The sequence below is a fragment of the Cricetulus griseus genome, chromosome 7 (assembly GCF_003668045.3).
Source record: "Cricetulus griseus strain 17A/GY chromosome 7, alternate assembly CriGri-PICRH-1.0, whole genome shotgun sequence".
In the NCBI taxonomy this organism is placed as follows: Eukaryota; Metazoa; Chordata; class Mammalia; order Rodentia; family Cricetidae; genus Cricetulus; species Cricetulus griseus.
Window position 1 is genome coordinate 26361367 of NC_048600.1, and position 12641 is coordinate 26374007.

Genomic DNA, 12641 nt, shown 5'->3' on the forward strand with positions numbered 1-12641 from the left:
CTCAGACCCTCCCTTATAAGCCCCACAAAAGGCCTCTGGCTCAATACTGCCTGGTGTTGGAGACAACATGAACTCAGGAACAATCAGAACCAGACCTGAATTCCTCTACTGTGTGACCCTGAGCCTCGGTTTCTTTATCTGTAAAATGGGGATACCTGTCTATCAGGGTAGCTGGAAAGGAAACAGGGGGCATGAAAAGGAATAGTCAGGTGACAACAATGAGCCAGCTGCCCCACAAGCAGGGCCTGCATCCTCTTCTCCCTCTCCAAGCCTCAAGGAGCCAGCTTTTCCACAGAAGGAAGCAGGAGAGTGTCTCGTGGAATGTGGCAAGGCGCCTTGGAGCTGAACCCTGCCTTGCTGCTCTTCTTTAATTAGCTCTCAACTAAAAATAGCTACCCCCCACTCCCTCTGGGGCTGCACACCTCCTTTCTGGCCTGGCACTAGGGTGTGCAGGAGCCACTCTTGGGGTGACAACCAGCCTGAGACAACCCACAACGTGGAGGGTATGCTGAATAAGAGGTTTTGTTGACAGGGACACAGAAGCAGGTGTGGGTTCCTGCCAGGCCATTCCAACAGCCCCAAGCAGCCCCATGGCTCCTGCACTCCCCAGACCCCATATACCTGAACAGCTGGTACCCAAGGAGTCTTACCCAGCCTTGGCAGTGTCTGCTCAGGGGAGGGCTGGGAGACACAGGCAGCTCCCTTGAAGCCACAGACATGCCTACTGACATGCCTACCCAATGGTCTGTCCATCCACAGCACAGTCTGTCCCTGCCTGGGAGCCCAGCCATCACTTGCAGCTCTGGAGTCGGGTCCTATGGTGTTTCTCTGTCAGCAGGGGGATGAAGGTATCACTATGCGAGAGCTTTAGCCGGCTGCCCCAGCTTGGACCCTCCCTGGCAGCAGGCTCTGGGGGAAGGGTGTCCAGGTCGCTGCGAGAGCCCCCGGGTTTGCCTTCTGCACTGCTGGAGTTGAGCTCCATCAGCTCCAGCTCGTGTTTGGCTGCGGTCTCCAGAACACGCTGTTTGTTGTAGTACCTGACAAAGTTGTTGATGATGGGGTGAATGGGTAAGGCGATGGCAATTACCCCACACAAAAAACTGATGGCCGCGTTGAGCTTGCCCAGTGTGGTCTTGGGGTAGATGTCACCGTAGCCCACTGTGGTCATGGTGATGATGGCCCACCAGAAGGACTGGGGAATGCTCTTAAACAGTGTTTCAGGGTGGCTCTGTTCCATGGTGTAGCCTAGTGCGGAAAAGACGAAGATGCCCACGGCCAGGTACATAAGCAACAGCCCCAGTTCCTTGAAACTGCGCTTGAGGGCGTAGGTGAGGGTCTGCAGGCCCGAGGAGTGGCGGGCCAGCTTGAAGATGCGCGCGATGCGCATGATCCGCAGGGCCTGCACAGCCTGCTGCACGTTGGTCAGCTCCATCATTCTTGCGCCCAGGTGCGTGAGTGTGAGGCTCACATAGAAGGGGAGGATGGCCAGCACATCCACGATGTTCATGAAGGACAGGGCAAAGTGCAGCTTGTTGGGCGATGAGAAGAGGCGTAGCAGGTACTCCAGTGTAAACCAACCAATGCAAGCAGTCTCCACGTTCTCCAGCGTCGGGTGCTCCACGCGGTTGCCCTCAGCGTCCACCACCTGCAGCTCGGGTATGGTGCCCATGCACATGACTACGGAGGAGACAAGAATGAGCAGGAAGGATAGAACTGCCACCACCCGCGCCGGGCACGACGACTCGGGCTTCTCCAAGAACTTCCAGACGCACTTCTGGCAGCGGCGCCAGCGGCCCTCAGCCGCGTCCACACCCAGGTCGTCCAGGATGAGCTGCACCCTGCGTGCGATCTCCTCCAGCTCCTCGCGCTTCTCGCTCAGGTGGCTCTTGCAACAGTCATCCAGGAATTTGAGGTCCACCTTCCAGAAGTCCATCTCGTTCTTGAAGCAGATGGGGCAGATGCCCTTCTTCATATGGACCTCCCCAAAATAGTACACCTCGATAACACACTTGAACGCGTCCGGGTCCCGGTCAAAGTAGAATTCGCGCTTGCCTGGATCGTAATCGTCGCACAGGGAGAAGATGGTGTCGTAGCCACCGGCTAAGCAGTCGATGAGCTCCGCCAGCCGGGTCTCGGGGTACTGGCTGAGCAGGTCTCCGTAGAGCACCTGCCGCACGCCCCCCACATTCACCACGATCTCAATATCGTCGCCTGCCACGGAGTCCTGGCTGCCAGGTTCTGGGAGGCTTTGCTCTGGCTCCTCGGGGAGGCTTTGCTCTGCAGACGCGTCCATGCTCCCCGCGGGTGCGCTCGCAAGCCCGGGTTCCCTGCGCCCTGCCAATGCACGGCCCTCGGGGACAGCAGCCACCTGCTGGGAAGGGCACTCACAGCGGGCGGTGGCAGGCTGGGGCGTACCGCGAGGGAGCCATGCACCCAGCGGCGGTGGCGGGGCTGCTCACGGGCATCCAGGCACCTCGGCAGGAGACTCTGCTGCCGATGGCCTCCGGTGTTCGGTGTTCGGGACACTCACCCGCAGCTCCGGATATGTCGATTCAGCTCCCCGGCGGAATAGGACCAGGCTTTCCTTGCCGGCAGTGATCTCCTTCCCGGGGAGAGCAGGCGGCGTCGGCGGGTCGGCCCAGGAGCTTCACGATCCGGATGTGCAGAGAGCGAACTTGGACTGGCTTTGCCAGAGCCTTTCCGAAACACAATAGGAATTCCAGCCTGACGTCAAACGCTTTGCTACTGTACCCTCTTCTGGTGAGATTTCGCACCACACGCGCTGCAGCTGCCCAGGAACTAGTTAACCCTTGGGCAGACCTGCACAGCGGCTGCCACTGAGCTAAGGGCTGCGCCTGCGGGCTTAGGGGTTACGACCCAGAGCTTTAAGGCCACACCGACTCAGGCTGCCTAGTCCCTCAGGCACCTCTAGGTGAGAGGGAAAGATGACCTCTGCCTGTTGCTCACCAAGCCCCTCAAGAGGCAGCTACACACTCCTTGGGTGCATCCCTGCTGTCCTAGGCGCTGGTAGACCTGGAAGGTTCCTAACACTCCAGAGCGGTGCCCTGTTGGTGGTGTGACCTTGTCCCCTACCCCTACAACTTGTCTCAGCTTCCACGGTGAAAAAGGAAATTGCTCCATGTTACTCGATGAAAAGGGAGGAGAGCTTAGCTATCCCTTAACCCAAGGTTTTCCGGTTGGCCTAGCTGCTGGCTTATGTGACCATCACTATTGGCTCCCAGAGCTCCTGTGCCTCCCCACCCCCCACTCCTCTGAAGGTAGTCAGCTCTTCCAGTCGGATGCCCCCACACTCCCTCTCATCTTTCCTCAGGCTGGAAGCATCTCTGGTTCCAGCCCACAGTTCTTACCACCAGGGTTATCAAACCTGGACCCATCTATGGCTTGGAAATGGATTAAAAACCTAAACTGGGCCAAGATTTATCTCAGCTGGTAGAGTCCTTGCCTAAGCACACATAAGGCCCTGTGATTGCTCTCTCCTCCACATAAACTGGCCTGGGAATGCTTGTCTGTGATCCCAGCTTTCTTCATTTAGGAAAGGGAGGCAGGAAGAGCAGAAGTTCAAGTAGAGTTGGAAGGATGTATAGGCAGAGCCTGTAAGAGGGGCAGATAGCACAGTGGAGCTATTCTATTTGATTGTGTGGTGGCAACCATGTCATTCACTTTTATCAAAACCCATACAATGCACAACAGCAAGAGGGGGGCCTAACGGACACTGTGGGCCCGGTGGGTGATGATGGCACTCTGTCACTGTAGTTTCCTCGGATGTGACAAGCATTCCACTCCTACAGGGATGTTCATAGTGGGGGGTGCTGTAGGGATGGGGTCTGGGAAATTGCATTTTTTCTATGAACCTAAGATTGCTGTTTTAAAAAAGACTACTAAAATGTATTCTGTGAGATGGATTTCTTAGACGCTCAAGATCGTGGCTGTTCATGAATCATGAAACTGGTATACCAGGCCACTGGCAGTATTGTTCTTTGATGGGATGATCTACAACCCGGATGCACTAAAATATAGCACACACAGTATTATTTGGGGAAAATGTCTCACAACATGTATTGCATTTCCATTTAGCCCCAGTCTATGAGGTGCTACCCAGAAAAGGAAATAGGGGGTGAGAAAGGTTGGATGACAGTGACAGTTAACGCTAACATAAGAGCACTGTGTACCCAGCATTCTGGGTGCTTTACATTTTTCCTATTCAGTCCCCATCTGCTCTTTGAGAAATTAAGACATCAAATAATTACTACTATCACCCACTACATTTGGGATCTGGGCTGCTAGGCTCCAAGGCCCCTTTCCTTACTGCAGCCACATCTCCACACCCTATGATCCATCTTATCTATGCTATCCCCCTTCTCAGCTGTCTCCTGTTGTTCCTTGTCCAGGCAGGGTCCAGAGCAAATGGCATCTAAGTCTGGCCTTTATGGGCTTAAAAAGACCCATTCTCACTCACACATTTACTGAGGTCCTGTGCATGTATGCATGCATGCCACACTCACCCTGGGTAAAGATAGAATCATACTCTACTGGGAATTTAAATACAATTACAGATGAGGGAACACATAATGAGAGAGGGATAGATGCACAGGGGCAGTACTACCTGAGCTCCCCCATAGGTAGTGCTGTCACGATGCCAACTGATGGAAGAGGAAGGCACAAAAGCAAGGTGTTAGGGCCTGGGACATTACCTCCACTGGTAGAGTGCTTGCCTAGCATGCATGAAGCCCAGAGTTCCACCCTCAACACCACATAAAAATTGGACATGGCAGAGACAGAAGAGTCAGAAGTTCAAGGCTATCCTTGGCCATGTAGTGCATTTGAAGCCAGCCTGATATACAATGCACCCTGTCTTAACAAGTGAAACTCACAGTGTTCACTTGGTTTGATGTCACAGTGCCTGGTGGAACCTAGGTACCATCACTGTTTGGAGATGTTCTCACAAATCTCAAAATTTGTAGATACCTCACCAGCACAGAAGAGACTGGGGATTAAAATTATTCTCCAAATTTAATGTGCATACAAATCACAAGAAAAGGGCACAGGTGGGGCAAATTCAGGCTTGACTAGGCAGTGCTGGGAACAGGAAGAAAGTGGGAGCCTTCACTGGGGTCTCCAAGGGAAAATTCAAGGCAGGGAAGAATAAAGAGCTTAGGGCTGGGAAGCTGGAGTCCTGGCAGGCTCAGGATAAAGATGCTCTCTGTTGTTTTGGTACCCGAGTCTGGGATGATTTATGGCAGGGGAATACTGGTACACTGTGAGGATTTGCTGAGGAAGTGGGTAGGACAGGGCTTAGAACTGAATTGGTCACCTGACCCAGAATTAACTTAAAAGTGTACCAACCCTGAGGGGCATTCTCCTCCTGGATGCCATAGCAGAAACCATGGAGGAACACTGCTCATTGGCTTGTTCTCCATGGCTTGCTCAGCTTGCTTTTTATGCAATCCAAGACCACCTACTCAGGGGCGGCACCACCCATAGTGGACTGGGCCCTTCCATGTCAATCATTAATCAAGAAAATGCTCCTGTAGACTTGTCTACTGGATAATGTGGTGGGGACATTTTCTCACTTGAGGTCACTTCTTCCCAAATAACCCTGGTGTGTTATTGACTCAGCAATAAAACTAGCCAGCATAATGGGTGAGGCCACTCTCTTTGCAAAGCTCAAATGCCTGGGGCATAGGATTCAGTCTTACCAATAATTGGAGGGGCTAGGTATTGCTCCAGATTTGGTGGGGTCTGGAAATCCACAGCAGGAGGTCCAACTGTCTGGCTAACCTTGAGCTGTCCACTGAAATTCAGGAGATCGATCCGCAATCTGTAAGGCTAAGGTTTCTTTATTCAGATAAACACCAGCCAAGCGCAAGCCAAAGCGTGCCCAGAGCTCGAAAGCTAGCATGGCCAGAGAGAGAGGCTATTCACATGTGCCCGGTCCCTCCTGGGTCACCTTTAGACCTCCCTTGACCACGCCCTCATGGGTATGTCCCGGCACAACTGTCCGGGCTACTAGGAGGTGGGGCTACAGTGTCTCCCTACAATTCCCCTTTTGGTCTAAAAGAGGATTAAAACTTAATAGTGTAAAACATCCAAAATTAACAATCATAAAGGTGAAATATAAAAAGATACAATAATCTGCTATTGGACATCCTAACTATGTCTATTCCGGCTAAGCCCTAAAGTCATGTGGAAAGGGTGTCTAACTTGAACGCCTCCTTCCAATCCCAACTCTAAACAATAAGAAAGTTATTCCTAACTAGGCTTACACTACCCTAATAAACAATAATGAGGAGTGGGGGCGTAGCATCTTCTAAGTTACTTCCTGCTGAAATGGGACAATGGTAGCCTCATGGGGTCCTGTGGAAAAAAATGTTAGCACAGGGAAAGTCTCTATTGGGTTATCTCCAATCCATGTTATATGGGATTTGCTTGATTGAAGATCTAGGTTGAAATCCTCAACTTGATTGAAGTCAGTACTCGAGGCTCTGGTCAGAGTGTCAGTCGAAACGGAGTAAGTTGAATCCAGTGCAGTCGGAGAGGTATGGCCCAATTCTTTTTCTGGAGCATGTAAGGATTGTCATCAGGTGGGTCTTTATTGGCTGTATGGGACTCAAACATAAGTGTCAGCAGAGAAACGTTTGCTTGAGCATGTATGTGTACTGGGAAAGGCAACCATTGAAAAAACGACAATTATGAGAGGGTGTAGGCCTTGAAAGAAAGCCAAGAAAAGACAAAAGATAGTCCTCAAATTCTTCATTTATTCTGTATTACATCAATTGGCTTCTTGATATAACACAGAAACTTTAAAATTTAGTTAAATAACATGCTTGGATTTTAGGGGAGGAAAGCCAAATCCAACTCTAAATCCAGTGCTGATTTTATTGAATAGGGACTAGGAAATGAAGAGAAATAGAATTATTTGAGAGACAGCTGTAAAGTTTACAGTATGGCACATTCCTTTTGTTTGATGGTTATAGCTACCTTCTTTCTTTTAAGTATCTACCCATGTAGTGTCCTTTGACTTCCGGAGGTGGGTTTTCCTGTGAGGATAAAAACAAAGCACTTCCCATTCCTTTGGGGGGCTTTTATTTAGTTCATGAGATATACCTCAGTAAATACCTGTCAGTCATCCTTGTCGAGAGAGTTGTCTTTTTCAGCTTGAATCTTGATCAATTTTTATGGTATCCAAAGATTTTCTTCTCCTGTGGAAACCAATGCAAAGCCCCTACCCCAACATAACACATGTCCGGGTTTCCATACCGAGTGTACATCTTTGAAGTACACTGGTTGATTCAGTTCAGCAGTTTTTTCCGTAGTCCAGTGTCTTTCCGCAGCTGTTTGTCCTTCGTCATTGGCATTAAGAAAGTGTCAATAAAGCATTATTCAACCTATGTTTGGGGGGTTTTGACTTACCAGCTTGCCTATGGAGCATCTCCTTAAGCGTCCTATTAGATCTCTCAACTGCTTGTCCTGTAGGATTGTGTAGTATACCTGTGACATGCTTTATGTTATAATATTTGAAGAATTGTTTTATTTTTGTGGAGACATATGCTGGAGCATTGTCAGTTTTTATCTGTGTAGGTATGCCCATAACTGCCATCACCTCTAGTAGGTGTGTAATAGCAGAATCAGCTTTTTTAGAGTTGAGAGCAGTAGCCCATTGGAAACCTGAGAATGTGTCAATGGTATGATGCACATATTTTAAATTTTTAAATTCTGTAAAGAGAAAGACGTCCATTTGCCAGATCTCATTCCTCCGAATGCCTTTAGGATTACAGCCTGCTGGCAGCAGAGTTTGGTTATAAAAGGAACAAGAAGGACAGTTCCTCACTATCTCCTTGGCCTGTTGCCAAGTGATGGAGAAGTCCTTCTTTAAACCTTTGCTATTTACATGATGCTTTTTATGAAATTCTGAGGCTTCTAGCACAGTGCCAATTAATAAACGATCAATCTTGTGTCCAGGCTACTAGGAGGCCGGGCTGCAGTGTCTCCCTACACTTTACTATATACAGATTGTGCAGTCTAGAAGACCACAAGAGTGTTCTTGCCTATGATGGGCTGTCATTTTCTGTGCTGCCCCTCAAAGTCGGTATCACCAGTTTCTAAGGCATGCCCTCTGAACATGCCATAGCACTGTGGTAATCCTTACTGAGAAGCGAGAGGCATCTGGGTGCTAAGTGCAGTGGAGCCACAGCTGGTGGAGGGGTTGCTGTAGGGTCACAGCTGGTGGAGAGATGGCTTTGGGGCCACAGCTGGTGGAGGGGTTGCTGTAGGGTCACAACTGGAGGAGGTTGGCCTTCTTTGTACAAAGAGGACACAGGCATTTCCCTTCCAGTCTACAAGAGGCCAGCAAGAAACAAGCCTGCATGCACTTTGATCTTGGGCATGAAGCCCCAGAACTACAAACTATGGATGGCTGCTGGTCACATCCTCCTCCTTCTCTGAAACTCCCTCCCTAGAGCCCTGAGGCCAAACCCTTCTCTTATGACCATCAGCCAAATTGGCCAGGATTTGAGAAGACTTGAATGCGGTTCCATAAGTTTCAAAAATGCTCACATGCTGCGATCTCATTGAAGGTCACTGTTGCACAGAAAATCCAGAGCAGTTTAGATCCGTTTAGAATTTCCTGAAGGGTTAAGCAAAACAGAAAGGTCCGAGCTGTTGGCTAAAAACGGAAAGTCCCTTGCTGTGGTATGTTTGGTCCTATATTTGACTTCTATGGGAAATGTACATTTCATGGCACCATGCAGGGGGCTGGGGGTTGTGATGGAACAGCCCAAATCTTCTATTAGACACCGGCAGCAGTTTTGACTCTTGGATTGTCCCTTTAAATAGGTATGCGAAAATCCCACCATTGAGGTTTGGGTTCTGGGAAATGTGTTTTTGAGCCACACTTCTCTTTATTAAATGTGTCTTTTTTAAAAAGTTACTGAACAATAGCATTTGGGGCTACAGAGTGCTCCGTCTTTGTGGCATTAATTAAAACCAGTGCAGGTATACTTCGACGATTGTCTAGATGGGGAACAATATGAGCTCTAATCTGTTCCCCTTTCATGAACTAGCTAATTGGTTCTGCTCAGTTAAGACTTCTTTGTGTCTTGCTGAATCTAATAGTGCCTTCCATTAAGCTTCAGCTCTGGGCGACTGAAAACTTAAAGTTTCATTATTTGCTGAATACCCCATCAGCACCAGCATGAGCTAACCAAGTCCCATGCTCCTGAGCCCAGAAGGCTCCGCCCATCTACTACTCTCTGGGGTCAAGTGCAGGAGGCAAGCTGGATGGCAGCTGATGCTGAATGGAAAGTGGGTAGAGAGAGGCAAGCCAGGATCACAAGCAAACTCCAGTTTCCACTAAAAATACCGAAGTTGATGTTTTCTTTAATGTCTCAGTTTTCCCACCAGTGAAATGGAATTAGTCACCCTTTTCTACTTGATTGCAAGACTGTACAGAAACAGCTAAGATATTGTATGGATTCTGTATATGGTCACATGCTTGGTACACAGGGGCAGGTGAAGCAGGAGGGCGGAAATCAAGAGTGCCTCCTGGCTCCTGTCTCAGCTGCCAGGTGAGGTCCACAAACGCTCCACAGCCCCTCCCTGTACCCTGCCTCTGCTTAGCCTCAAAAACGACTCATGGCTTGGGACGACTCGGGAGAGCTATGCTGATGATGGTGCTGGAGGTCAAGAGTGAACGTTTGAGCCTTTGTACCATGTTGTAGGTGCACTGGCGCAGGGGGGAGAGCACTCGGGGCCCAAATCTGGACTGCTCCGACTTTCAAAGAGGAAGAGGAATGAAGTTAGGGAACAGAAGCAAAGCCCCTAGCTTCCAGTTGCCAGCGCGGAGCAAAGGAGAGCTCTGGAACAGAATGGAACTGGAGTGGGAGTGGCTGTGTGTGTGCAAGTTTGCACATGTGTGGATGCACATGGGTACAGATGTGTGTGTGTGTGTGTGTGTGTGTGTGTGTGTGTGTGTGTGTATGTCTGTGAACCTAAGGTTGACATTGGGTTTGTCTCAGCATCCTAGCAGTTGTAATAAGATATTACGACAAAAGCAACTTGAGTCAGAAAGGGTTTATTACAGCTTACAGCTCCAAGTTATAATCCATCATGGTGAGGAAGTCAAAGTGCCAGTATTGTGAAGCATTTGGCCATGTTACATCCAGTAGCTGGAAGAGCAGTGAATGCACCCACACTACCACTCTGCTTACTTCTTCCACTCTCTAACAGTCCATAATCCCCTGCATAGGGATTGTTGCTGCCCACAGTACACAGGTTTCCCTACCTTAACTAATATAATCAAGTTGATCTCCCATAGACATGCAAACAGGTCAGGCTGATCTAAACACCCTTCATTGAGATTTCCTTCCAAGGTGATTCTAGATTCTTTCAAGTGGATTGGCAATTAACACTAACCATCACAGGTGGTCTTCGTCAATCCCTCTCTACTATTGATGATCAGTGTCTTGCTGAACCCAGAGATTGCCATGTTGGACAGTCTGCCTAGTCATCTTACTTCAGTGATCCAGTCTCTACTTCCTAAGTGCTGGGATTACAGATAGGCTACCATGCTCGCCCACAGTGTTTGTGGGTGCTGGGGACCTTGTAAGGTAAGCACTTTATCAACAGATGATTCTCCCCAGCCCTAGCCACAGCTCCTTAAACTGTGGGTCATGACTCTATCTGAGAAGGTAGAACTAAATGTCAAAATACACACACACACACACACACACACACACACACACACACACACACAAACACACAACCGACATTAGTAAAAGGTTTCCAAGCACACATTACCAAAATTCTAAAAAAATCACAGGTGTGATGAATCAGTGGCGTTCCTGGCAGTGGTTACCCTATCTATCATGTGACCTCCCCGCAACCTTGGTTCTAAACATACACACCCACACTTTGCTCCACGTGTGCCATGAAGCCACACCTGAACACAGCCTGAAACACCTCGTCTCAGATGCCAGATTGCTTCAAGCTATGCATTGCAGTGTTTTTACTGCACACACAAAGCTTTCTACTTTTACAGAAACACGATGGTTTAATTACAGAAAACAAAATGTTTCCCTGTCATTTCTCAGCATGAATCAAATTGGTATCTTTGGGCTATATCATGTTATGATGCTTGATTTTCAAAATTGTTGTTTGAGTAGCCAAGACAAATTTTATTTTTGAAAAAAATTGCTAAATGAATTTTGGCTTGGGATTAGCTCAGAATTTCCAGCAATTCTTGTTATGGCCTAAATGTACTTCTGCTACCTTGTACTCTGTATTTATGTGAAGTGGTGTTCTCAGAATTAACAACTATAAAACCAAAATGTTGATCACAGAAAAACATTGAAGGTGCTCAGCATTCTATAGCATTGGATATGCAGCCAAGACTTAATTCTTTATGTAAAACCAAACAAGCTCATCCATGTTATTAATATGCAAATTTGCTTCTGTCCTTAGTAAATTGAATGTATACCAAGAAATTGTTTTAAAATAAAATTCCTTGTGATTTATTACCAGTAAATGTTTAATCTGTGTATCTATTTGTATATATCTGTATTCCTGGGATTGTGCAGTAATCTCTTTGGTAAAAAGTGGTCACCAGTGGAACTAGATTTAAACATCCCATATTAGTCTTGTCAGGGCTTCTAGGATCAGAGGTTTAGATGTGGTACATCCAGGTTCCTGTGATCTGGTTTCTCCTGCTGTTGAGTCATGGCTCAGTCTCCTCAGAGGCCCAGGTCCTTGCTGGTGTTCCTGAGGTAGAGTCTATTTCCTTGCAGCTACAAAACTTGCTGATTATTGTTTTAGGCCATCAATGGCATCTGTGATCTCAGGGAAGGTTCAAGTTTTCTATTAAGTACACCTGACAAGAGATTTTCTTACTTTAGGTTAGCTCAGGCTCATGCGGATAAAATCATAATTGTATCCTCAAGATAGCTTCACCTATGCCATGGAGCCAGTCAAAAGTCTCACATCTGTCTTGTCCACTGTCCTGCTGACACTCAAGGACACACCAGTGAGGACAAGAGTCATAAGGCCACCTTGGAATTCTATCTACTTCATAAATTTTCTTGTAGTTCCAGGCCTTTTAGATAGATAGATAGATAGATAGATAGATAGATAGATAGATAGATAGGTGATGGGGGGATGGCCAATATTTTATTTAGTCATGTTTAACAATCACACCACATTAGCATTCATGAAATATTTTTATCTACTTCCCTGCAACTGGATATTAAATTTCCTTCCAATCCTCAAGAAAACAATGATGTAAGAAATTTACCCATTTGTTCCATGTGCTCTTGGGTCTCTGCAGGGTGGATGCTACAAGAATTTGCCATGCCAAAAAGCAAGCATTTTCAATTTTGACAAAATGACTCAAGTACCTAGAAAACAAAGACCCTCAGTGACAGTCCCTACTTCCTCAAGATGTCATGATTTCTGAGTAAGATTTAAACTTGCTTTTAAAATTTGGTTTCCAGCAGGGTAAAAATAATATCTTGTTTAAATTTGCATATATAATTTGTCATTTGATTATCAATGAACACTCTCTTCATTTAATGATTTGTTTTATAGTCACTGTTCTTTCTCATTGAATTGGTCACTCACCTAAGATGTTC

At 47.6% G+C, this 12641-nt stretch overlaps 1 protein-coding gene across 1 annotated transcript; it reads right to left on the reverse strand.

Annotated features, from left to right (window-relative positions):
• Positions 1-775: 775 nt before the first annotated feature.
• On the reverse strand, positions 776-2341 carry Kcnf1 (potassium voltage-gated channel modifier subfamily F member 1). Its single transcript, XM_035448246.1, has one exon. The coding sequence runs from the start codon at positions 2291-2293 to the stop codon at positions 791-793; it is 1503 nt and encodes a 500-aa protein (XP_035304137.1). The 5' UTR covers positions 2294-2341; the 3' UTR covers positions 776-790.
• Between the last annotated feature and the right edge of the window lie 10300 nt (positions 2342-12641).

Coding starts and splice junctions, on each gene's coding strand:
- Kcnf1 (XM_035448246.1), bottom strand. CDS start 2,293: ATGGACGCGTCTGCAGAGCAAAGCCTCCCCGAGGAGCCAGAGCAAAGC.